This window comes from Amblyomma americanum, chromosome 1 (assembly GCF_052857255.1).
Source record: "Amblyomma americanum isolate KBUSLIRL-KWMA chromosome 1, ASM5285725v1, whole genome shotgun sequence".
Lineage (NCBI taxonomy): Eukaryota > Metazoa > Arthropoda > Arachnida > Ixodida > Ixodidae > Amblyomma > Amblyomma americanum.
Genome location: NC_135497.1, coordinates 464,958,952 through 464,984,657, shown reverse-complemented (window position 1 = coordinate 464,984,657; position 25,706 = coordinate 464,958,952). Strand labels below are relative to the sequence as shown.

The 25,706-nt window shown below is 45.1% G+C and overlaps 1 protein-coding gene across 1 annotated transcript in view; it reads right to left on the bottom strand.

Moving 5' to 3' along the window:
- LOC144116041 (cGMP-dependent protein kinase, isozyme 1-like) overlaps positions 1–24,898 on the bottom strand; it is an 827,405-nt gene extending 802,507 nt beyond the window's left edge. Inside the window, exon 1 of the mRNA XM_077650707.1 lies at positions 23,217–24,898. Within this exon, the coding sequence (XP_077506833.1) occupies positions 23,217–23,474 (258 nt within the window). The 5' untranslated portion in view covers positions 23,475–24,898. The remainder of the gene's footprint in view (positions 1–23,216) is intronic.
- Between the last annotated feature and the right edge of the window lie 808 nt (positions 24,899–25,706).

The following is a 25,706-nucleotide window of genomic DNA, read 5'->3' as shown; positions in this document are numbered from 1 at the left end:
ACTGCATCTTTCTAACTGTTTTGTAACTGTACAGTTATTGCTGCCTTATTATTCTTTCTTGTTCTTGGCGCGACCGGGATTAGTCTGTCCTGATGCAATATTCCGGAGACGAGGCCTCGTCAGGCGTGCATTAAACGCCTTTTGCCTCGTCGACCTTGGCAGTGCTTTATACCCATGTGCGATATTCGGTCCTGCATTGCACACCTACTTCTGTCAAAATAAAATGAACGAACAAACAATTTCATCGCCTCACCCGTCGACAGTGGGACTCTCTTGAAGCAATCAATCGGGAGGCTATGCTCTCTATAACCTATCTCTCTCGTGTTACATCCACACCCATTCTGCAAGAGTACGTTCCACCTAATAATTTAAATGGAATTGTTGACGAGCGTGAGGCAAACGCAGCAGGCAATATATCGCTTCAGCTTCATCGTTAACAGAATCTTCCTCGATGGTCATACTGTCAACTCACAGACAATCGCTCCTCTGCTTCGCCGCCGATATCAGCCGCGCACCTATTTCCATGGTGCATAATATACACCGATGCATCACGCACAGCACTGCAGGGAGTTACTACAGCTTACAGTCCCTCCCAACCTCATCTTAACTCCCGCGCTACATATAGCGCGGATACTAGCACCCCTCACCCCCCTTCCCCTGCCTTGGAGCTTCAAGCGATACACAGTGCAATTGCTTCCCGTCCACTCGTACCCACTTTCGTAATTGTTCACATTTACACTGACTCCCTTGCCGCCCTTAAGCAGCTTAAGGCTGTCCGGAGCACATTCCAAATTACACAATCCATTCATCAAGTTTGCAAAAAAATACCCCTGTCCTGTGCGCATTCGAAGCCATGCTCACGATCCGCATAATATTCGTGTGGATACAATGACACACCTTGACACATCAGATATCCCGCCACATTCCCCTCTTCCCTCAGATACGTTCCCGTCCCATGTTTCCGAGAAACATACTTTGCGTCAGCGAACACGCGCTATAATTCCGCCGTGTTCCTACCCTCTCCCCTGTATTCTCACTCGGGAGGAGGAGGTATCTCTGCGCCGGATTCTGGCAGACGCGGCCCTGACTCCCTCTGTGCGTCACCGGCGGAGTGACAAACGCTTAGAACTGAGTCCCCATTGTGGTGCTGCGCCTGAACTATGTGACTAAAAACACTTGCTGTGGACTTGCCCGGCTACATCCTCCGTGAGACGACGCTTCCTAAGGAAGGTAGGCCTCCGATGGGACGTTGAAGACGACTATCGCGAGTGGACTCTTCATTATCGCTTTATCGAGAACATTTGCCACTTTTTAAGCGCGGCTTGTCTACACTCCGAACTTTCTCTCCCTATCTCATTATGCCTAAAGGCAAACATCTCGAATAAAAAAAACTACTAATCAATGTCCTCATCTTCGCTCCGCATCCGCGTTCACGCGTGTTAAATTGCCAGTCTCTGTAGTTTGAAAGAGCGGTCTTCATCATCTTCCATCCGTGCGAGTAGAAAGGATCATCAGACGAGCAGGCAGCAAACCGCACGAAATGGCGGGAGATTAAAAGCGTGTTGTGTTGTGTTGGATTTTATGGCAAATAGGCAACTGAGGCCATCATGCGCCAAGAACAAGGCATAGGAAAAGTCTGTTGTTGAATATTATAGAAATGTAAAAATCATCCCTGGTGAAGAGGCCCTCAAACGTGAATACTACCTTGTGAACACATACACAAATTGTAGAAATGGCTACTAGTAAAAGCTTTGAAGAGGGCTGGGTAACCTCAGTAGCTTTCCTTGTCTGTGCAAGGATATCGAGGCTCCAAACCAATCAATATAAAAGCCTCAGCCTTCTTCTCAGGCACGAGAAAGTGGCTGAGGTGAACTAAAATTCAAACAGACCAGTGGGTAAAACATTTAGTCTAATGAGAAATCCGTTTCGTCAAGAACGCTAAGAACCTGTGATATATCAACATTTGCATCATCTCCTAAAAGTAGTGCGGGTTTAAAAGGAATGTATTCGCTATAAAACTGAGTAAAGTACTTTTTCCTTAGTTTTTTCCAGCTTCGCACAAGAAATTAAAATGTGGTTAACTGTAATTTCATTTCCGCATTTTTCGCAGACTGGTTGATCTTGCTTTTTCAGTAGGAAATTGTTCGTGAGGTGCGTGTGTCCTATATGAAGACGGCACATAATCACCTCCTTAAAACGTACCTGGTAGGTACAGGACTTCCATTCACTTATAGCTGGTTTTACATTGTGTGATATGTTTTTTCTTCGTTGTTCCACACGGACTGCCATTTCTGTCTTATTTTACGATGAATTAAGTTAACGCAATGTTTGAACGGTATATTTACTTTGTTTACATGCTGAAAACGAGCTTGAGCAGCGCAGAAGCCTGCTCTTTCGTTGCCTTTAATTCCGGTATGGCTTGGTACACAGCAGAGTTTTAAGTTTTGTCCTTTAGCTGTGGCTATTACTATGTTGTGAATGATATCACTAAGTATAGGAGTGACTGCATTTCTAGAGTGAAGGGCTGTAAGCAGGCTTAGCGAGTCTGTGTATATAATACTGTTTGCGAGGTTCTCGTTCTCTCTTTTTTGTACGGCTCCAGAGATCGCGTCACATTCGGCAGTGAAAATAAAGGCACACTGTGGAAGCCTTACTATTTCAATCCAATTCCCTTGTACCACTGCGCTTCTTACGTTTTTGAACCATCTCTATAAAAAGCTCTGAAAGTACTGTACTTGTCCTCCAGTACAAGAAATTCTTGTATGATATGTGGTTGTGGAGTTCGTTTCTTCCGGAAGCGTGTAAGAGTAAAATCGCAGATTGTAGAGAAATTGTGCCATGGAGGTAGTGCGTCCCGTCTTTGCACAATACCAGGTAATGTGTTTAAGACGCCAAGATTCTGGCACATCTCTTCAAATCGCGAGAGCAATGGGCTGGTAGCTTGAGGCTTGTTGTTAAACAGCGTTCGAGATGGGCACTTCGTAGCTATACGGTAACATACATGTTTTTGCAGGGAACGGATTTTTAGAATGTACGAGCAGGTAAGCATGGTTCTTCTCACTGTAAGTGATGGTTCATTACTTTCTACATATAGGCTGCTTGTGGGTAACGTCTGGTATGCGCCAATGAAAAGACGTAAACCTAAATTATGCACTGGATCCAGTCGTTTAAGATACGATGCTCTCGCGGACTCATATACTATACATCCGTAATCTAAGGCACAGCGTACAACGGCGCGATAAATTTGCAAAATACATGTTCTGTCAGCACCCCAACGTTTGCGTGACAGTACCTTGAGTATATTTAGGGATGCGGAGGCTCTCCTTTTCATTGCGTTTATATGGGGCAGGAAAGTGAGTTTTTTTATCAAAGGTTATCCCTAGAAATTTGTGCTCATTTTTGACGGGTATGTGTGTTCCGTTCAGGTGTATGAATGGGTCTACTTGTATGCAACGTTTCAGAGAGAAAAGGATGGCTACTGTTTTCTGTGTGGAAAACTAGAAACCATTCTGATCTGCCCATGTCACTAGTTTATTCATTTTCAACTGTATTTGTCTCACGCATGTTGCAATGTTTGAGGATGTGCAGGGTACTTGAACATCATCAACGTACACTGAATACAGGATGGACTTTGGGACTATTTTATTTATAGAATTCATTTTTATAATAAACAATGTTGTGCTTAAAATACATCCCTTCTCTTGAACGAAGCTCCTGGACGGGGCTGATCTCAGGCATACTTGGAATGAGCGGTCGGAAAGGAAGTCAGTGAGGCAGTTTAACATCCTACCGCGGATACCTAGGTCGCCTAGGTCGCGGAGGATCCCAAACCTCCAGGTTGTATCATACGCTTTCTCCATATCGAAGAAAAGGGCAAGACAGTGCTGTTTGTGTATAAAAGCTTGTTTTATTGTGTTTTCGAGGCGAACTAAATGGTCTGTCGTTGAGCATCCCTTTTTATAACCGCATTGATGGGCATCAAGAAGTTCGCGGGTTTCAAGGACAAAACTAATCTTATATTAAGGAGACTTCCAGAAGATTTCGCGAGACAGCTTGTGAGGGCTGTCGCATATAGCAACATGGGAAATTTGGTGGTTATCCAGATTTCAGCAAAGGCACTATCACTGCTGCTTTCCACGCTTTAGGCATTTTTCCTTCTATGAATATTTTTTTTTAAGAAATTCAAGAGTGCCGCTATGGCAGGCTGAGAAAGATGGGCAGGCATTTCGTAGTGTATCTGATCGGGTCCTGGTGCAGTTTTTTTTTCGGCAGACAGTGCTCTATTTATTTCTTGGAGAGTGCTTAAATTGTATCGTTCCTTTCCCCCTCCACTTATTGGAAGTTTTTGTTTTTCGGCTATATTTTTGTGTTTAAGAAATGACTGCGTATAGTGAGAAGAACTCGAGATTGCAGCGAAGTATTTGTTCCCCCAAAAATGTCTGCCTCCTCCCTTATGCTTGTTTGTGTGCCAGGTATTGTTAGAACTGTGAACGGTGAGCAGGTACCATTTAATTTTCGAACCTCCTCCCGAATTTTTTTTTTGATGTGATTTGACTGTTTAAAGATGAAACGTAACTCTTCCAAGAAGCTTTCTCGGCACTGCGGCGGACGTACCGAGCTCTGGCTTGTGCCTTTTTAAAATGTACGAGGTTTTATTGTGTTGGGTACCTGCGAAATTTAGCCCAAGCTCTATTTTGTTGTTTTTTTGCTTCCTTGCATTCTTTAATCCACCACACTTTGTGTTTTTGCCGCACCACTCCTAAAGACAGGAATAGCTAATTGTGCGCCAGTAATTATACAATTCATGAACATTTCGTTTATCTCATCGATGCTGACGTTTTCTAAAACTATATCTTCTAAATTGGCTAGTGCTCTAAAAATGTCCCAGTCTGCTAAATGCAGCTTCCAACGTCGCGGTTTAGTAGCGATGATTTGTGGTGCAGATGTCAAACTTATTAATGCAGGAAGGTGATCGCTACCATACGGGTTGTCGATAACATCCAATTTAATATCAATAAAAACAGATGGATAAATAAAAGACAAATCTAAACAGCTCATATTTCTCCAGGTTGGCGAGCAGTATGTGGCCTTTTCTTTGGTTAAAAGGCATATATTGTTTGTGAGAATAAAATCTTCGATTGTTTTCCCCCCCTAGAGTCGCAGCGCTCGCTTTCCCAAAAAGGGGAGTGAGCGTTAAAATACCCATCTACCAGATATGGCTCTGGTAGTCCATCTGTCAGTTCTTGTAGATCATGAACTGTTATTGTAAAATGTACAGGAATGTATACGGAACAGATTGTTAATGTTTTGTAACTGACGATGCTGACTGTAACAGCCTCAAGTTTGGTTTTGAGCTTGATTTCTTGAGCAGGGACGCCGCTTTGAACGACAATCGCGACGCCTCCCGAGAGTCAATTTGCCTGCTCGCGATCGCGTCTAAAAATTTTGTTTCATAATATGCACATGCTGTGGACCAAGACTGGTCTCCTGAAGACATCAAACTGTGGGCAACATTGACCCTAAAATATGTGTTATATCACTGTAATTGCGCATAAGTCCTCTACAATTCCACTGAATTAAAAAAAAAAGCCATGTTTATTTTTTGGGCTGAGAACGCTAAAGCGTTCGCTAAAGTGTTCACCTCGCCAGAGGTGGTGGAGGACCGCGCAGCCGCGATTATGTTACTTTCAGGCCTCCCCTGACAGGGGGAAGTCCTGCGGCGGGATGCCGACCCATGGACCGGCGCTCCCTGCATTGGAAGTGGCAGGGCAGCTTTCGCAGACCCTGCATGGCGCGTGGATGGCCCTGCCATAGGCTCAGTGGAAGTGGCTTCGTCAGGTGCCGGACTGCTGTGTAGTGCTACGTACCTGCGCACCACATTAGCGAAGATTAGTTTTGGTGTGAATGAGAATATGTTGGTAACCGCAAAACACCTCCTCGCTTCTTTAAATGAAATATTTTTTGGCCTTATGCTGATTATTTCTTTCTCCTTTTTCAAGGATGGGCACGCCCTGGAGTACGCAGCGTGGTCTCCTTCGCAATTTGCGCTTCGCAGTGCTGCGTGCCATTCCTCTGAATGATGGTTCTTGGAAGTGCATTTCGCACAGGTTTTGCGGCCGCGGCCACTCTGTGAGCCATGCCCGAATCTCTGACAATTGAAGCATCTGCGTAGGTTCGGAATGTAGCGCCTGACGTTTACTTTAAGGTATCCGATTTCGATGGTTTTGGGTAATGTGCTTGTGCTGAATGTGAAAACCAGATCGCTCTCTTCTTTGTGGTCCTTGCGGATTTTAATTCAGTACACATCTGTGACATTCTGGTCGCTGAGACCTTCTAGCTTTTCTTTTTCAGTTATATGAATGAAATCGTTTTCCGAGATGACACCACGGACGGTGTTGTGGGATTTGTGTGCTGTTGTGGAGACTGGGATGTCTCCAATAGATATAATCTCTGAGATTTTGGAGCTTTGGGTATGGTCACGGATTTCTAGTAATCAGTAGCCACTGGGCTTTTTCGATAGCTTATATCCGGGCCCCAAGGCATCAGTTAGGCACTTTGATATAAGAAAGGGGGATAGAATTCTTGCCTGCTTTCCTTCTACTGTACTATGTATCACATGAAACTTTGGGAACGTGGTTTTCTTTTGGGAGAAAAAGTCTATCTTTTGGGGGAAAAAGTGGTATCTTTCTCTCATGCTTATTTTGTGTTGTTACTCGTGCCATTTCATTTATATGCTGCCTCACCTGTAGCAATAAACCATTTGGTTGTTAGTCAGCGCTGGTGTTTTGTTCTTCTATTGTGTCTCGTCTTTGATTGCGCTGTTTTTCCAATTCGTAAAACATGTACCAACCAGCCCGTATTTGCCCTCTTCTGCCCAAGTAATCTTGCTGAATTACACGCCCAGGAATAGGGCTGCACTGAAAGACGTATGGATGTTTCAACAGTAACCATTCCTCGTTTGAATTTAGGTAAAGAACGTTTGAGCAACATTTTCGCTTCACTACTAAACAGGTATCATTATAATACTGTTGACCTCTTCAATTCATCAGCCATTTGCGTGCTATGTATGTCACTGAGAGAAAAAAAAGCTCTTTAAATGAATCTGTTTTACCGGAGGGGTGTATTCTTTCGGTGTTACATTTATATTGCTCTTTGCTTTCGGCAATTGTATTGTTCGGTGTGCCTTTCATGGTTATTACATTGTGTAATTTGTGCGTATAAAAACTTCACTGCCTAGCCGGTACCAACTGAAAGGGGCTTTGTCATGCTGCGTACCACAGCTTTTTCTCCAGCTCCCGTGTCTGTACGTTTCTTACAAGGCAGAAATAAATGAATTTGAATTTAAGAGGCTGGGCTCAGCGGCCGCAGCTTTATCCGTAGTTCACAGTGCTCAAGAAAGGGGTGCACAGAGCACCCGAAAGCTTTATTTCGTGCAAACGCTGTTCACAACAGTTTTGCCTTCCAAAATGCCATAATGCTTGCAACGCAAAACCCCCATAATGAAGCAGCACCACGAACGGTTGCCGGGATTGATTCTCACCACCACTGGGGCCCTTGAGAGTGTATGGCGTCTGCAATGCCTCCAAATGTAAATGCTGTTTTCAGGCGTGGACAAGACAAGGCAGATGTACGTTGGCTTGTCAGGACAGCTAGCGTCCGTCTTCTTCAGTACAATTTTGGCAGAATGAGCCAGTCAAGATACTTCATATGATCAACCAACTAGCCGAATGCAGAACATTGACTAGGCAACATGTTGGGGAAGTTGATTCTGGCTGTATCCTGTAGCAACTGCGCAAATGAGACACCACGAAGCGCTGCCAGGAATCGAACGTGACACCTCGCGCTTAGTACACAGCTCCTTTGTTGAAAATCGCCGAGGTAAAAGAAAATATGCCTCCTCTCCGTCAATAATTTTCCAGGTAAAAGGTACACGGGGTGAACTATGAACACGCATAGAGTAAAATAACGATGGTATGCTTTGCCTGCCTAGGAGACTGAATATTATCAGTTACACGTTGTTTGAAAGCAGATGATGAAGCGATGGCGACGATGTAATAGGATAGGCAACTTGAAGTGGATCACTGGTGCGGTGAGATATACGTGCTGCGGCTGTGATACACGGTGCTTAATTGAGAGATGAATAAAAAAAACTTTTGATAAAAGAGGCTTGCAATGCGGCGACGTAAAAAGAGGGGTGGAAGTACAGATTCTGCTTTCAAAGATGAAACACAGACGCCACATAAATATGCAGAATGAATGAATCGGGCGGCATGATTTTGAATAGCTTCCAATGCAGCGATTAGATAGCCTTGATGTGGGCTCAAGATGGCAGATGCATATCTAATTTGGGCCTTATGTGATTTACACGCGACCAATTTTACATGTGATAGAGCAAGACGAAGGTGGCGCTTAAGAAAGCCCAGTGTTTTGTTCGATGCTGAAATGACGTCAGTGATATGAGCGCGTCATAATATATTAGAAGACAGAGTGCCTCCTAGATATTGACATGATTGTACTAGCTCAACTGGTGTGTTATAAATGAAATAACGACAGGGATAGAGACTTTGACGACATGTTAACAACATAAGTTTGCATTTATTTATTTAATTATTGAATATCTGCATCATCTAGCAACATTACAGCAGGGTGGGCGAGGACAGAAAGGGGAAACAAAAATTTAAAACAGCGCATTAAGAAAAGCCCCAAGTTACACAAAACTAATAAGACTATCATTCCTTGAAGGACATTAGCTAATTATTGCACAAATGTAGTACGCTGTTAAGATCTGTCTGTAGAGGCTATTGACCATGACAATTATTAATCATGCCATAATTGAAACAATCATCATTGAATTTGAGTTCTGCAGGAATCTTGTAGGGGAAGTCGCTAATATATAAGAAATAGGCGGGGACCGCGAAGACACTAGAGGAACGCCCGAGGTAACTGGGATGGATTTAGACAAGTGACCGTTAAGATGGACTGACTGGAAATGATTAGTCAGGAATTCTTCAACCAAATTAAGAATGTTAGGATGAATGCTGAGCTGTTAAAGTTTTAATAGTAGACGGTGGTGAGGAACCTTGTCAAAAGCTCTCGCATAATCTAGAAAGATAGTGTCTGTTTGCATGTTAGGGTCAAGATTATTGTGCAGACCGTGAAGGAAAAGCGCTAGTTGCGTTTCGGAAAAGAAGCCTTTACAAAACCAGTGTTGTGAAGAATGAGAAATTTCATGGGAGTCCAAGAAGTTCGCGATCTGTGAGTAGACGTGTTCGATGCCTTTACTGGGCACACTAGTTATGGAAATGTGGCGGTAATTCAACGGTGAGTCTGTTGCCTGATTTGCAGACAGGAACGACCTTTCCCGTTTTCCAGTTAGCTCGAATGACTCATGAGGAGAGTTACTGTGAAAAAAAGACATAAATATGCTACAGAGATTAATTCCACATCTTTCAGAAGTTTTGAACTAAACATGTTCATACCAGCTGACGATGAAAATTTCATTTTGTGGGTCATGGATGGAATACTTTCTTCAAAAAACGTGACAACTGGCACCAAGGCTTCTAAGTTGAAGGATCGGAACTGTGACGGCGCGTCAATTTCAGTGAATGCAGATGTGAATGCACTGTTAAATATTTCTGCACAACCGTAACGAGAAACAACCTCGTGTGAGTCATTTGTACGTGTAATATTTAGGACTCAAAACTTGCGTAGGATTCAAAACTTGCCAGAACTGCTTGGGAGTCTTGATCGTAGGCTTCATAAGTCATCTTGAAAAGATCTCCATTTGACTTTATGAACGGGAAGTAATATGATCCTTCGGCTTTGAATTATTTTCCCCATGCGGCAGGAGTGTCGTCGCCTTTGGCAGTAAGAAATTAGCGCTTTTTTGTTCTTCATTCGTTTTGGCGCCGGGTAAACGATCGTTTATTGCGGTTAGTTAGAACAGTAATCATCGGTACTAAAAAGGGAACAGCGCAAAGACAGCACGAAGAGAGGAACGTACAACACAGGCGCTTTTTTTTTTTGGCGAGCAACAGGTCGCTAAGCATAGGTGCTAAGCACGAGCCTATGCACTCGCCACCCTTTTGCTTCCTCCCTTTGTCCTGTGTTTGCGCTGTTCTCTTTTATGCAATCTTAAACCAACTAGCCGGCAACAATACCTTCGTGATTCTCGGGATAAACATATCAGTCAGATGATTTAATTTCTTCTTGAAAATCAACGAGTTTTCATGAATTGAGCAAGTGTGAAATGCTGATTCGTATTCGGGAAAAAGACGTTAAAGGATTGTAGACACCTAATTTTGGTGCTATGCATTGTTCTCTGCAATGGCGCTGAAGACACTACTACGCAAGTAACACCATGTGATATTCTCCTGCGCCCGCTAATAATTGATAATCGTATTTTTTCTGTCATGCTCCTTCGGTTTCTGTTTCAGCAGCCAAATGATGGCTGTGACGGCAGAGTGGTTTTAAGTCACGTGAGGCATAGAAAAATGTCCATATAATCGCTACTTCATCGTTTTAATTCACTGCAGTGCTAAAGCTAGCCTTTCGCAATAGCAGGAATGGCAACGAATGCGGAAGCATTAATCACATTGCAGTTTTTCATGTCTCACGTGATCTGTAGGCACACGTTGATGTCACAGTCCTCATTCGGTTGTTGAAACCAAAACCGCACGAGAAAGGAATGCGACTATAGATTATTCAGTGGTCGTAGGAGAATACGAGGCGGTAATCCATGCATAATAATGTCTTACGCATCATCACAAACAAGAAAACACGCACCCAAAAGTTAGGTGTCTCTACTCCTTTAAGATATTCTGTTATTGCAATATAGTTACCCTTATTGTATAGACGTAATGTTTTGTCGGATGTCTGTTTTTGAGTAGATGTAAATGAGAATACAGGATGTATGACTTTGTGATCGCTGATATGTTGGTTAGTATTAGGTAGAAGATGTTTGCTGATCTTCCTGAGACAGCAGGTAGCTGAGAGACTGATTGAGATTTAAATTTAAACGGATACAGATGAGCTTCTTCGCCTCAGCGTTACATATAAAAAGGAAGAATTCGATCTTTAAAAAAATATTTGAAGGAAACACGATGTCAAATTAGCATATACAAGTTTATTATTTCCCACAATACAGAAAACCAACTTCCTGCTGGTAATGAGCGATAAAAATCAAAGAATGACCACAGCCAACAATTTCTCAACTCTTTCACTGATTGTGGCAACAAACAGTTGATTGTTTTGCCGACGGAGCTTTTGGGCGGTGTGGTATATTTCAAGACAAGGGATCACGTATAACGGTTTGTTGCAGCTCTTGCACCAAAACCGTGTTTCCTTCCCAATTTTCAGGCCCCTGTCTCAACCACATCTCCTCCTCAGTCACAGGCACCTATTCGTTGACGCGGGAGCGCTCACACGGACGGCAGCCCTTCACCTTTTCAGCAGCGTTGCGGTTAGTTTCTTCAACCACCACTGAAATGAGTTCATCATCGAGGAAACGCTGAATATATTCAAGCAAGTCATCAGGCGAGCTTATAGTGAACGTCTTACTGGGAACTGCCAGAAAAGGAAACCGGAGCGGTCGCGTAGGAATGTTACTGACGTCGATCTTCATCTACTGACGCGCACTCGCAAAGTTCGCTTCTGAGCTGTCCTCTTCTGCATCGGAAGAACTGCTCAGCACAACGTCATCACTGTCGTCCTCGGTTTTTGAAGCAATGTACACTTCGGTGTCTCAATCACCATCGTCTGAAGAAGATGACGAGGAAGAAAAGCGTCTTTTCCGAGAAGACGGGCCAGCAAAACAGGCGTCTCCTCCGCCGCATGCCATTTTTAAAACCCAGGTTGCCATACGAAAAAAACGTTTATGTGGCAGAATAAAACGAAATTTCCAGGGCAGTGCTGCCATCAATCGAGCAAAATGCCATCTAAGCCACACATGAACGTTGCTCGTCCGAAACGCTGAAGGGAAGAACCTGTTCAGCCAGGACGAGCTACAGTCGTCCAAAACGGTTTGGGGACGGCTTGGCAAGGACGAGCGCAGCTCGCCCTAAACGATTAAGGGGATAATTTCACGAGAAGTTACACAAGCGATCAACACGCGTATACCCTGTGACTATCTTAAACTGCCCGCCTTGAAAGAGTGGAGTGAAATCCCAGAGGTGTCGAGAGGGTTTTCTGAGCGGCGGCACAACTAGCGCTTAGTAAAGTCATTTTTCCGGATTTGTCTGTCGTATCAACCTCTGTAAGGTAATGACAGTGCAGCAGCTGCGATCCCCTACAGTTTTTTAAAACTTATCTCATTAAAACACACTCGCCTACATATAACAATGTCAGAAGGAGGACTGTTCTTGAATATATTCACTATAAAGTCACCGCGAACAGATCGTTCTCTACATAGCGTGCTTCAGCACGAAGCGCTTTATACGAATACCACACGCAGATTTCAGTATATGACGAACACTGCGGAAATATCATCGTATAAGCTACCGTCGTGAGTCGCGTGGTAGTTTTTATGTTTATGCAAAAAATTCGCTACAAACCAGGAAGTGCAAAAAAATGCTTGCACAAGAGCTGCAGCGAATGAAAAAAAAAATATCTAATGAGGCTGTAACCCTCCTGCAACCCACTCGTACTTCCAGACGCATTATCCATGCAATTCAAGAAGGGCGTCTAAATTATCGTCGTTGAAACATTACTTACTGCACGACAGGCCGTTTAAATGCTCAGCCCTCTACGCGATCTTGGAAAGAGAGAAAAATGCACATTATCTTGATGAATCATTCGATTTGAATTCAGTTTATTTTTTCAACATATACGTACTGTCCTTCTCTTTCGGGTTTCAGTTTTTCCGGAATTATGGGGGTTAAAACCGGGTGATATTTCATCAGTTGAAATTCGGGCACTAATCGGGTTTTTCAGGAAAAGGTTCTGCAATCTGGATTTAACTGGGTCATATTTCGTAGCAGAAGACAATCTGCTATAAGCGCGTGCGGGATATAAAGTGCTCTTGTTTTTGCACATTCTTTTGTAAACAATATGGAAATACCAGGTTGCATTGTAAATCGCCTATAGCATCAGATTTTTTTTCTCATTGATACAAACTATTTCGCCGAGCGCATTACCATCTACTGCAGAGCACTTCTGCGCCCTTAACAACTATCTGGTCTTGTTTGTACGCTGCAACATTTATTCAATGTCGATAAGATGATTTTAAACTTAGAAGAGCCTGAAAGCCGTTAGCGTGGGGAGCGCTTGAAGAAGTGACGCAGTAAGACGTCCGGTCAGTAGCCGCGCTTTTGCTTCTCGTTTTTCGTACGTACTGCTCCAACTTTGGCTCAAATTAAGCGCCGTCATGTATAAAATGTCTTAACGAACGTTAAAACTCATCAGTGGATCAGAAAACCCCTCTGAATGTCCGCACAAGATGTCCGCAGATATCTTGCGGTCCCCTCGGCTTTGTCCACATCGAATATAAATTTGCTAGAGGACTATTTAATGAGAAAGTGCCTTTAACCTGATGTCTACGAAAGCTACGCAGGGAGCAAAAATCACGTGAAATCGGTTTTACCTCAAACCACAGGGCCCCACAAGAAATACGATGTTGATAGTTGCACTTAGCAGGAAGCTGTAAGAAAAGCTTGCGGAGACCACGCCTGCAGCAATGGGAAAACAGCAATGCACAATTAACTTTGGGCACACTAAAATTTTAGCATCGTATACAGCATGAAGAAAGGCTTCTTAAAGCAAAAAAAGAAACAATTTTCTATTAACGCGCACAAAAAATGTCCAAGAAAAACTACATAAAATGTTAAATAGCTAATATCAGAATGTCCATCATAGCCCAATACACAACAGCTGTTAAGAATAATTTCCTCCATAACCTCCATAATGTGCATGCTCATATCGTGCAGTGATATTAAAGCAAATATTTCAAGGAACAAATAAAGCAAACCAGTGAGTAAGAGACGGACTGTGGCGCAGAACTGGACATGAGTAACGTTGGACACATAGCGTTCTCAGGTGTATATCGGAAGCGGCCGCTGAGGCAAAGCTGAACCTCTCTTGCAGAGATTACGCAGGTAATAAATTCCAGCTCGGCAGTGGAAAAGGAATCCGAGGCAAAAGTGAACATCCAAGAGCCCTGATCATTCCCATCTGCCCTTTGAACATTGGGCATATTAATTACGGACAACTTTCACCCACTACTTCTTGCCGACGCTTAAGACCAACAAACTGACTCAACCGTTTTGAGCAGATAAAGTTGCATAATATAGCACAGCTAATACTACTAACAGAAATTGAGCATCGTCTGAAAACTATTAGAATTTATCCTTGATTTGTAACCCTATGGCACATTAATGGCACTCTGTCAGTCAATATAATAATTATAATTGGTTTTTCGGGAAAGGAAATAGCGCAGTATCTGTCTCACATATCTCGGTGGACACCTGAACCGCGTGGTAAGGGAAGGGATAAAGGAGGAAGTGAAAGAATAAGAAAGGAAGAAAGAGGTGCGGTAGTGGAAGGCTCCGGAATAATTTCGACCACATGGGGATCTTTAACGTGCACTGACATCGCACAGCACACGGGCGCCTTAGCGTTTTGCCTCCATAAAAACGCAGCCGCCGCGGTCGGGTTCGAACCCGGAAACTTCGGATCAGTAGCCGAGCGCCCTAACCACTGAGCCACCGCGGCGGGTAAAATCAAGTCGCCATACTTGTTTTAGCACTCAGTACCTATTCACACACCACCACGTCGTGGAAAAAGGAATTCCATCGCACTTACGCGTGCTCACCGCCAGCATAGTTGAATGTTGGAATTTCAGTTGACCATTTTCACGTTTCTTACCCTGAGTCCCCGAAACATTAAGTTCAGAATGATGGGTGGGCTCTGCGGCTGTGCCATCGCACGGATCGCTAGCCGGTTTGCCTTCACAATGCAGGTTCTTACCATGCTCGTCGCCCAGCTGGCCGCTACCCTTGTATCGGCTGGCTTGACGGGCAGCACGATGTGCCAAGCATCACTCGGCGAGAGTGACGTTGGCGGTTTTCGCCACTGTGAACGAAATTTTCCAGCCATTTGCCCCGCTCCGGAATGTTTCTTGGCACCATCTTTAGACATCAGAACCGTCCACCCAACGTGGGAAGCCCAATCGTCATCAACCACAACAGGAATTCCAAGGATAAAGGACCAGCGGCCGTCAACTGCTCTCTGTGCCATCGCACGGATCGCTAACCAGTTAGCCTTCACAATGCAGGTCAGTTACCCCAAGTTATTTGCTAAGAGATGCGGTGACTATTCCTTGGTGTAGCTGCCGAGCCCAGAGTGCTGCTTTTGCCTGGTTGCTGAAAATGCGAGTGTTATTCGTGCGCTGATATTATCATCAGGCGATATTTAAACAAATCGAGGACCCGACACTATCCTTGCTGAGTTGCAAAAACTGTCCGCTCGGCACGCAGAAATAGTGGCGGATGTGAAATCTCTTAAAAGCCAGTTAGAAGTTATCAATAGTACCATCTCCGAAATGGCCAGGCGTTTGGTGGACCTTGAAACCCAACACAAAGATCTTTTAACTCTGAAAACAGACATAGAAACATTACATACAGGCACCTTCCAAACATCTCGCTTTTTAAGGGATTTGGAAGCTCGTAAGGACGATTCCTAAAACCGCGCACGACAGAATAATTTAATATTCTATGGCCTCCCGGACACCAACACCACTGAAACGTTTGTTGAATCGGAACGAGCAGTTATCCGTCTTTTTTCTTATACACTGCATGTAACAGTTCACCCTGCTCACATTGAGCGCCCGCACCACCTCGGCCAGCACACTGAAGAGCCACCCCACCCCATAATTGTGAAATTTTCATTCTTCAAAGCAAAAGAAGCCGTTCTCTCGAAAGGGAAGCAATCTAAGAACACAGGCTACTTTGGCGAGGATTTTTCTCGTGCGGTCAGAAATGAACGCAAGCACCTTATCGCTTTTGCCAAAACTATGCTACAAGACTTTACACATGGATTCAAAACGTTACATTTATGATGTATCATCAGGCACTGTAAGAGAAATCGAGCAGCAATCGCGAAATCAGACAACTGTCTGTAAACCGCCGCGCACTGCCGACCGACCAAATCTTTCTTTTTCAGTGATCTATAAAAACATACGAAGCTTCCTTTCGAAATGTGCCGCCTTGTCAAGTCTCGTCCTATCATCCCGGAGTAATGTACTAATCCTATCCGAAACGCGGCTTACGGATGACGTCACCGACAGTGAAGTTTTTCTGGACCTACCAAATTTTAATGTTTTTCGCAATCCCCGCCCAGGTACACCAGGGGGAGGCGCGCTTATTGCAGTAGATAATCAGTTATCATGCTCCCGTATAAACATCAATTCAGGACTGGAAATTGTGTGGCTTATGTGTCGCGCCGTACCGAAAATAGTCTTGCTAGGCGTACGTTACAGACCTCTAAAAAGAAATCCACAGTTTCCTCGCGGACTTAATAGCAAATTGATCCATCTCAAGTCTAAATACGTCAATGCCAAAATTCTTATTTTCGGGGATTTCAATTACCGCGGCATCTGCTGGGAAAACTAAACTTCCCTGACAAATGCTTCCGCATCTAGAGAATTTTTGGCGCAGACCACGGTGCCCCAAACATTTTATATCTCGTACTGATCCCAGATACTAACCACTGATCCCGGAAGTTTATCATTTAAAACTAACATACGCGAAATTACTTACCAAAAAGTTATGCATGCCGTCCTTCAGTTTGTACCTGAGCTGCGCCAGATTTACAACAAAACTATCAGACTGTACGATCGAGGCAATTATGATGCAATCAAAAATTATCTGGAAGATTTGCTGCCGGAGTTTCGGTCTGGACCACACCGTCGTTCTTTTAATGATAACTGGTTGATTTTTAGCAACAGGTTCACTGAGCAGACAAATATATACCTCTGATGACCATGCGTGCCAACCACCAGAAGCTGTGCTTCACAAACAGATTGAAACGGTTGGAAAGAAAGAAAAAGCGCCTTTTTCGAACGACAAAATTAAACCAAATAACCTGCGCTTGGAACAGATATTACGTAACCGAGGACGCCGACTATACTGCTATTCGAGGCGCTAAACAATCAGTCATTAATCTTGCCCCAGATTCTTAACAACGACCACAAAAAATTCTATAAAATAATAAACCCGTCGCATTACCCTTACCAATACAGTGGGAGAAGAGGTCAGTGGCGCACAATGTGCTGAGATTTTTAATGTTGACTTTTCCTGTTTTTATTGATGAAGCTGGCGCCTTACCACCTTCAACGCCTACTACCATACTTCCCCCTTTACCCTGTCTGTGCTTCTCTTATGACGGTATTTTATCTATAATAGAAAATATTAAAGCACTCGTCATCAGCTGCCATTGAGGAAATCAATTCAAAACTGTTAAAAAACACTATGTGCATCACAGTTGAATACCTGTCATTGTTGTTCACACAACCCCTCGCTACAGGAAGCCTATCGGATGACTGGAAAGCGGGGAATGTCGTTCTAGTGCGCAAATCAGGTGACAAGCAATCTACCCGTAATTATCGCCCCATTTCTCTAAGCTGTGTCCCCTGCAAAATCATGGAACATTTAATTTACTTCGAAATTATGAACCATCTTGATAGCAACAAGTTTTGTCATCCTTCACAGCATGGCTTCCGCAAGGGCTTTTCTTGCGAAACCCAGCTCGCACTTTTAGTTTATGATCTGCAGGCTAATCTTGATCGTAATATCCAAACTGATGCCATTTTCTTAGATTTTGCAAAAGCCTTTGACACTGTACCTCACGCACGTTTGCTACTAAAGCCAGAGCAGCTAAATTTACGTCCTGATATTATTGCTTGGATGAAGGAATTTCTATCAAACCGCTCCTAGTTTGTTTTTGTTAACAACAAAAATTCTACTTCTCTCGCAGTAACATCAGGCGTCCCACAATGATATGTCCTTGGTCCACTGCTATTTCTAATCAATATTAACGATTCACCAAAGCATCTAACATGTAACGTTCACATGTTTGCCGACGATTGTGTCATCTATCGCACAATGACCAACATAAAACAGTAAATATCTCTCAAACAGGGATTGGCAGTATTGTTAAAAAAATAAATAAATATCCCATCAAGCAACTCGTGCGACCAAAGGCTCATGAATCTAAACGCTAACAAATGCAAACTTGTCTCCTTCCACCGCCGCCAACAGCCTTTCGTCTTTAACTACGCTGTCCTGAGTTCTGCTACCGAACTTGTAGAACCTTATGAATGCCTTCGCGTAACCTTAAGCCGTGATCTTTCCTGGCGCACTCATATCACTAACGTCATATTAACAGCAAACCTTCTCTTGGATTTCTAAAACTTCACCTACGTCATGCCCAACCACACGTGAAACTACTGGCCTGTAAGTCGCTCATCCAGTCTAGGCAAGAATATGCATCTCCTACCTGGCATCCGCATCAAACGTATCTAGCTAACACCCTTGAAGATTTGTAAAATCGCGCTGTAAGATTCATTCACTCCGACTACTCTTTCAATACCAGCGTAACAACATTAAAACTTCAGTCCGAACTTTTGAACCTAGCACTCGTCGTCATATAGCTAGCCTTTGCCTGTTCCATAAGATATTTCACAGTTCGCTTAATCATCCCCCGCACGTAGCACCACCTTCACAGATATCCCACCGCACTATGCATCCATTTCCTGTTGCTCGACCGCTCACTAGAAACGCTACGTTTGCTGGCTCATTTTTTCCCCGAACAGCTATCATCTGGAACGGCCTTCCCCACGTCATTGCTGCCATCACCTGCACATCGACGCTTGCGACGAGTGTTCCTCTTCATATTCAATAATTGAAATCTCACCCATGATATGTAATCAACCCCTTATTTAATACCGCGAAAGGGGTATTCAAGGTAATAAAACGAAACGGAACGAATTATTACAGATGACATTAGCAAACAAGGCCAAACATGCTGAGCTGACAAATATGAATGTTCTTTTCCCTCCTGCGGTCAAAAAACGCAAACAACTTAGCTTTTAGAACGACAAAATCCATAGCCCTAAAATGTTACACAACTGCATCAGCGTAGCCCCTGCGGTTCCTTACGAAAAGCTGCGTATTCAATATTCCTGCAAGCAAAGAACAGCTGTGATTTTAAGTATTCTGGTGCTTAAATGTGCTTTTGCATCTAAGATAGTTTCTTTTTGAGTTGCGAGGGGAACTCCCAAATTTTATCATTAAGTACTTAATTTAGGTTCCAGAAATCCCGCTGCATTCTGCGGCCTTGATCGAGAAAAGAATGACTGCAAATTACGCATTGTCCGCCTTGAATGAAGTACAGGTGGTGCTCGCTCGGTAGACTTCGGTGGTGATAGATCTATGCCATTATGGTGGATGGTTCGATTTCAGGCAGTGATACGTTAAGGTAAGACGTCCTTGTGACGCCAGTATGCATACGTGCGTATGTCGTTCACAGTGTGCAAGTTGGTCAGGCTGGACGCTCATGAATTGGAGGGCAGATGGAAGACCAGGTCAGAGCTCGCACTTGAGGCGTCACCCGATGGACAGGAATTGACGCTAAGGTCTCCTCTGTGTCCTTGCTCCACGTTAGTGCTAGGCAGCCATTCGGTCCTTTCTCGTTCCTTTCACGCAGAGGAAGCGTCATCCAATCTCTACGTCTCTTAGTTATCCCTGGGGCCGACCTCTTTTAGGAAGGTGCCCGGCGAAACTATCTTTTGCTCAAAGGCGGCACTTTCTAATAGGTGCTTGGCTCGGCGACCCAAGCAAGGCTCTTGTGAAAGTAAAGTTGAACATATAGAAAATAAAGCAGTCATTCCCACATTGTGTCAGTGAAGCGCCCAGGTCACCGTTACCGCCATCGCTGCGATGCAATGGCGTCCTCTACCCCGCAGAATCTCAGGGCAGCGAGTATTGGAAAGTCGCTACAAATGCTGTACTTTCCAGCTCACCGCAAATTTCGCGGCCGGAGTGAAACTGGGGCGTCTGAAGATGCCCCGCGAGACAGCGGTGTCACAGGTGGTCGCCCCGCCTAACCGCAGCACCGCGTCCTATCAAATGCAAGATTTCCCCAATGCAGGGTGTCATACAGAGCGACTGTACCCTCAGTGCATCACGAACGGGCTTACAGCATCCCTTTCAGCGGAGATCACCGTTTCAACGGTACAGCCCACGTCAGAGTCCGAGCTGGGCTTCGGCTCTAAAATTAGGGCCTCAGGAGATAAAAGGAAACGCAACGAGAATTCCCTTTATGAAGGGGAAAAGTAAGAAGCAGTCGGATGCGCACACTTTCGCGAATCGAGTTGCGGGCATTGCCATAGCCAGAAATTATGGACAATCGCATTTTTCAAAAGGAAGTTGTTTACGAAAGTAATTTTTTCTTACATCTGAAGATTCCACGGTAACAACCGATATATCCGCAGATCTCTCCTCAGTAGACTTGTATTTTTATGCTATTAACGTTCTTGCTATCGTCAAAAACGTCCCCCGTTGGTTTTCTATGGCGCTCTCAACTACTTGGTGAGAGCGATGGGCAAACATTAAAAGAAAAAATTTTCTATGCATCGGAAGTAATAGACCAATACCTTCTTTGTTTTCCTAACAGTGCCTTACAATATTCAACAGCTGCCTCACAACTAAAACTGGTGTGCAAGAATCCTGGCCTTGATACACACGTGCGCAACCTTGCCACCGATGCGATTCGTACCGCTATATCAGCTTTTTCATTTTTTCTTTTAGTCCGCCACGGGTTCACCTCATCGATTTCGCGGGCTGGAGATATAGAGCGCTCCGCGACTGCCTTTCAAACTCGACGGTAGGGAGCAAAAAAAAATCAGAAATAGTGGAAGCTTCAAATGCTGGTTGGAGCGACAAACAGCGTCTTCATCCGGAAAATCGATTGGCGCAGAACATCTGCGACAGACATCAGAAGGAAACTAGCACATGGGCCTCGCTTGAAATGCTGGTGGTTATGGGAGGTTGCGCCGGCTCTGTAAATTGGAGTGACAATAATCTCCCGATGGTCTGCGGCATAGCTAATGGAAATCTTTACGCACACCCATGGATCTTCGCCACGTACTTCATAGCTGTCCGTTTGCAGCTGCGAATTACACCGCTTGCGGAGGCTGCCAGGTAGAGCATGCAAACCTCCAGAGCATGCAATCTCTACCAGGTGTGTTGCCTTAACAGTGCTCTAACGCATCGATATGACAAAGAATGAACGGTCCGCATACGTTCACGAATCAAGACGTTACAGCAAATCGCGCCGCCAATTCGACACTACCTGAAATTATCATCGCGGTGCTGTTTAGATGTATCGCAAATGCTGGCAGATCTGGTCGTCGTTAGTTTATACATGTTCTCTTCGCGAAGTCAATTCTGAGTAAGACACCAAGTTATATTCTGGAAATTTGAGGTAAACAATGTGAGTACGATATTTGTAATAAAGTTAAATTGTTTTGCTGAGATCTGTTTTGTTTTTAAGATAATGAATACAGGGTTATGTCGGAACGAACCAATGTCACTTGCTAGTCTTTATCGTTGCATGGACAGTTCCGAGGGGCTATACTTCGATGTAAAATTATATGTAAACCACGCAACAAATAGCAAAAACAACACAACTGATAGCTCATTATACAAGACAATAGGGTATCGAAGCGAACATTATATATACCAGAGGTACTTGTCACGCGGTATGCAAAGGTTTATCCTTTTCGTTCATGAAAATTCGGAGCGCAAAGACCAACACGTCGGGTGACCAATGCAAGTAATAATTGTTAGCAATAACAAACACAATGCGGTCGAATGAAAGCTAGATGTAAAATTTATGCTGAAACCAGCACTAATGTAGTTTACGCGGTAAATACGCAAGGTCTTCCTCGCGAGACTAATTTGAAAGACAAAGCCTGGTAGCGAGGAACAGCGCGGCGTGAAAAGTCAGCAGTCGATAAGTTCTCGATAGGTTTCGATCAGCAGTCGATAGTTAAGGTCGATCAGTTCTGTCAGCGAGGATGACATGGGGTTGCGTTAATACTGTGGCGCTTCTATGTGCTTCATAGCAGATGCCGATCGGATAGATATCGAGCATCTAAAACGCATGCCTAGCATTGTAGGAGAGCCGGAAGTGTGTACGCAAGAAGCTCTGTCAAAAGGGCTCGCTTGGGTGCTTGGAGCACTGTGATGCAGGAAGTTGAGGAATGTCAACTTCGACTGGTTCTTGCTTTCTTAGCTACCGGCGAAAAAAAAAAAACGAAAAAAGCGACATGAGAAAAAGATGTTTTTTTTTTCAGGGGCGCTTTCCTAATTGCTCGCCAAAAGAATTCACCTGGAGGTGTCATGCACTCGTCGAGAAGAGTGAACAAAGGACACACTCCTAAACTTGAAATACACGAGCACACTGAAATGTTTTCGGTCACGAAATTTAAATATAGATGGACCACGCACGCACCTTGGTGTTCGAGGAAAGCTACCCGCCTACTTCTCTTGCTCACATATTTCCGAGCTTCTACAGCAATATCACTGAGTTCGATGGCAGGAAGCTGTGTCTCAAATTTTAATGAAACTGAATCCAGCTATTCCTATCTGCTATTTAATTAGACAATTGCATCGATCCCTTCAGAGGAACACAATCACGATTTAATCTGGCGCAGTGCAAATCTGCAATAGTGCGAAACGCTGCGAACTAAACTTCAAGCACTTCAATCATAGTTGCGCTAATCCTGGCGTTCTGTTTGAGAGGACCATTCTAGCGAGCAGTTCAGCAGTAACAGTACACTTCGGCACAATACCAAGGAATACGCTACAGCTTCCTAGAGCTCCAACTCTCTTTGAGACTTCTCAAGGCACCGAGCCCCGTACAAGAAAGTAGGAAGTTCAGTGCCTCGCACTTTCTTGTACTAGGCGGCAAAGCGGACTGTCCAGACTTCCAGACTTTTGCAGAGAACGCTAACCACGCACTGGAAGCAGAATCTCTGCCATTCAGTTATTCTACTTCCCGTAGTCATTTTCACAATGCATTAAGGCAGCGTGAAAGAAACTATGCGTGCAACAATACGCTGTATCTGGCACGACATCGGCACGTGGCCCGTTACAGATGGCTAGCTGAATATCTCGTAACAAGACTGCTCCTTAGTATCGCACAACAAAGGTTCTCACCTGCAGCTTGTGGACTTCCCGATTCAGGCGCACTATTTCTCTGTCGCGGCGTTCGAGGGAAGCTCTCAGCTTGGATATCTCCAGCTCCATGGCGAGCACGGCTCCGGGAGCCACGGAGGACGACCGACGGCCAACGCTGAGCCGAGGTTGCTGCTGGTGGAACGATGGGCTTGAGCACGCCTTGTTGTCTGGCACCCCGAGTCCGGGGCTCGCCGATGACGCGCTGGCGTGGCCCACCGTGCTCTGTGCCGCTCCCATATCGTCGTCCCAGAAGTAGTAGAGCTCTAGCTCTTGTTCACTTCTGGTTGGCGGTGGTAGCGGTGACGACGCCGCAAGGTAGGACTTGTTCTGATGTTGGCAGCTACTGAAGCCGGCCGCTGGCGCGTCCTCCCGCCGAGCCTTGGACGATGAGGCGCCCCAGCCGATCCACGGCTTGCAGCACCATGCAGAAGCCCGAAACGAAGCCCACGAGTCCCCGTCTAGTGGCGTGGCGGTCGCGACAGGGAGCGGCTGGCAGTTGGGACAATTTAGACGCGACACGGTGGAGGCTCTGGCGGACGTGTTGCCGCAACCGCTGTGGCAAGCGCAAAACGATGACGACGGCTACAAAGCGATGGAAAACTGGGTCCTTTTGGTGTTTGCACTTTTACTTGACGTTCTTGTAAACGTGATGTGCTGGCAACTCGGCTTTCCTTGAGGCTCACGCGACGTAAAGGTAACTCGCGGGTTTAAAACTGCAAGTTGATGCGTCAGAAGGAAAGAACAGATCGATCCAAAAGTCCACAAGAAGGCCTTGCGAGAAGAAAACGTGAACCGTTGAATAATTGAGACACTGTAGGAGAGGTAGCGGGGCCAGGGCACAACGATGATAATTTCTCGCTAGATGCTAAACACCGCAAAAGTACGACAAGGAAAGAGATGAAGGCTGTGATATGAGGTCATCTATTGGACGTGGTTACAATGCTGGAGAAAACGTGTCCCTTAAGAGACTAGCGATGCAGTCGCAGCAGTGCAATACATGTAAAGGCTTGAGGCCGGTTTTCTGAACTCTTGAGTAAATAAACTTATCACAAAAGCATAACTGATTGCTGCACCTACACACGAGACGAGAGCTAATTGTTACGCTTTGCAAAATGACAAATATGTCCAAGCAAATGTGCCAATGAGGCTAACAGTGCGAAGTGTTGAAAATGCCTCTTCAAGGCAGCCGCCTTCGGGTTAAAGTAATGAAAAGTCACACAAAGTATCCACGTCAAGTACAGTGGGGTTGTGCAGTGGGTAGAGCAGCGTTTCACGTGTAAGACGACAGCGGAGGTTCGACAAAGACAGAGTGCGTGTCTGGGACTTCAGAGACGGCTGGCGCGGTCGCTGAGGTTAGGTGGTGTTACGTGGCGGGCGCGCGGAGCACTCAGACAGAGAGGCGCAGTGCGACCAGCGCCCAAGGAAGCATCGCCTCGAGCGTGGAGCACGACGGAGTAAGCGCAGGCCACGCACTGTCGGCGCACACCGGCACTGTGGAAACGGAGTGGCGATGAGGAGGTCAGGCAGGTCCAGGTGATAACAGATGAGTGCCGGTGGTGGGCGCGCGACGTCACGACACGTCGCGCTACGCTGCCACCATCGCGACCGGGCCCGGGCAGCGGCGTGAGACACGGTGCTGCGTTCGCGAGCACGCCGGGACTGGCGGCGCTGACCACGCGGTTGCCGTAAAAACCCTAGATCGTAGAAAGTAGCATCACTCTCCGAACTTTACCTCGCTTCCCCAGCAGAGAACCTCCTCGCTCAGCTGCACGGCCGCCTCTCACTCTTCCGTGCTTTTGAGAGCGCTCATTGGCTCCCGCGCCGTCGCCTGGGCAACGTGTGGCGGGCTCTGGTTATACTTTTGCTTTGCGTTTTCGGTCACGCCATTTTCCTAGCGCCGGCAGTCGGCGCTGTTGGGCGGCGCGCGTTGAGTTCCGTTTTCTCCCGCCGGCGCTATGCCGTGCCGCGCGGAGTTTCAGAGCATACGCTGGGCTGGATCAGCAGTGTTCGCTATTTCTGGGAGTAAATACGAGGTCTGCTAAAGGAAGAGGAGCTGGAGCAACGCGAGCGCTGGAAAAAGAACGTGCGGGAACAGAGATTATGTAGCATTCGTCCATTGATGCAACATTAGCCCTCCTTTTTGAATATACGTAGCGCATGATCTTTCCAGCTGTGATTTGCGAAAGAATCTTGCTCAAGTGCATACACTGGTTTAGGATCATAAGCCTATTTCGTTCTTTCTTTCTGCTTTAACTGGCAGTATCGCTATTCGGCAACCAGACTTCAAAATGAAAACTTCCCGATTGGTCAAATAACCCCTGTTCCTCAGCATCAAAAGCCTTTTCGACTGGCTGCGCATCTGAGACGAACTCTTTTTCAGTTTGTTCGCAGTTAAGCATTGTGACCATCCTTACCAAGAAGGTTGTTTATGAAAATAGCGAAGGATTTAGTGCAGAAGAATAAAACATC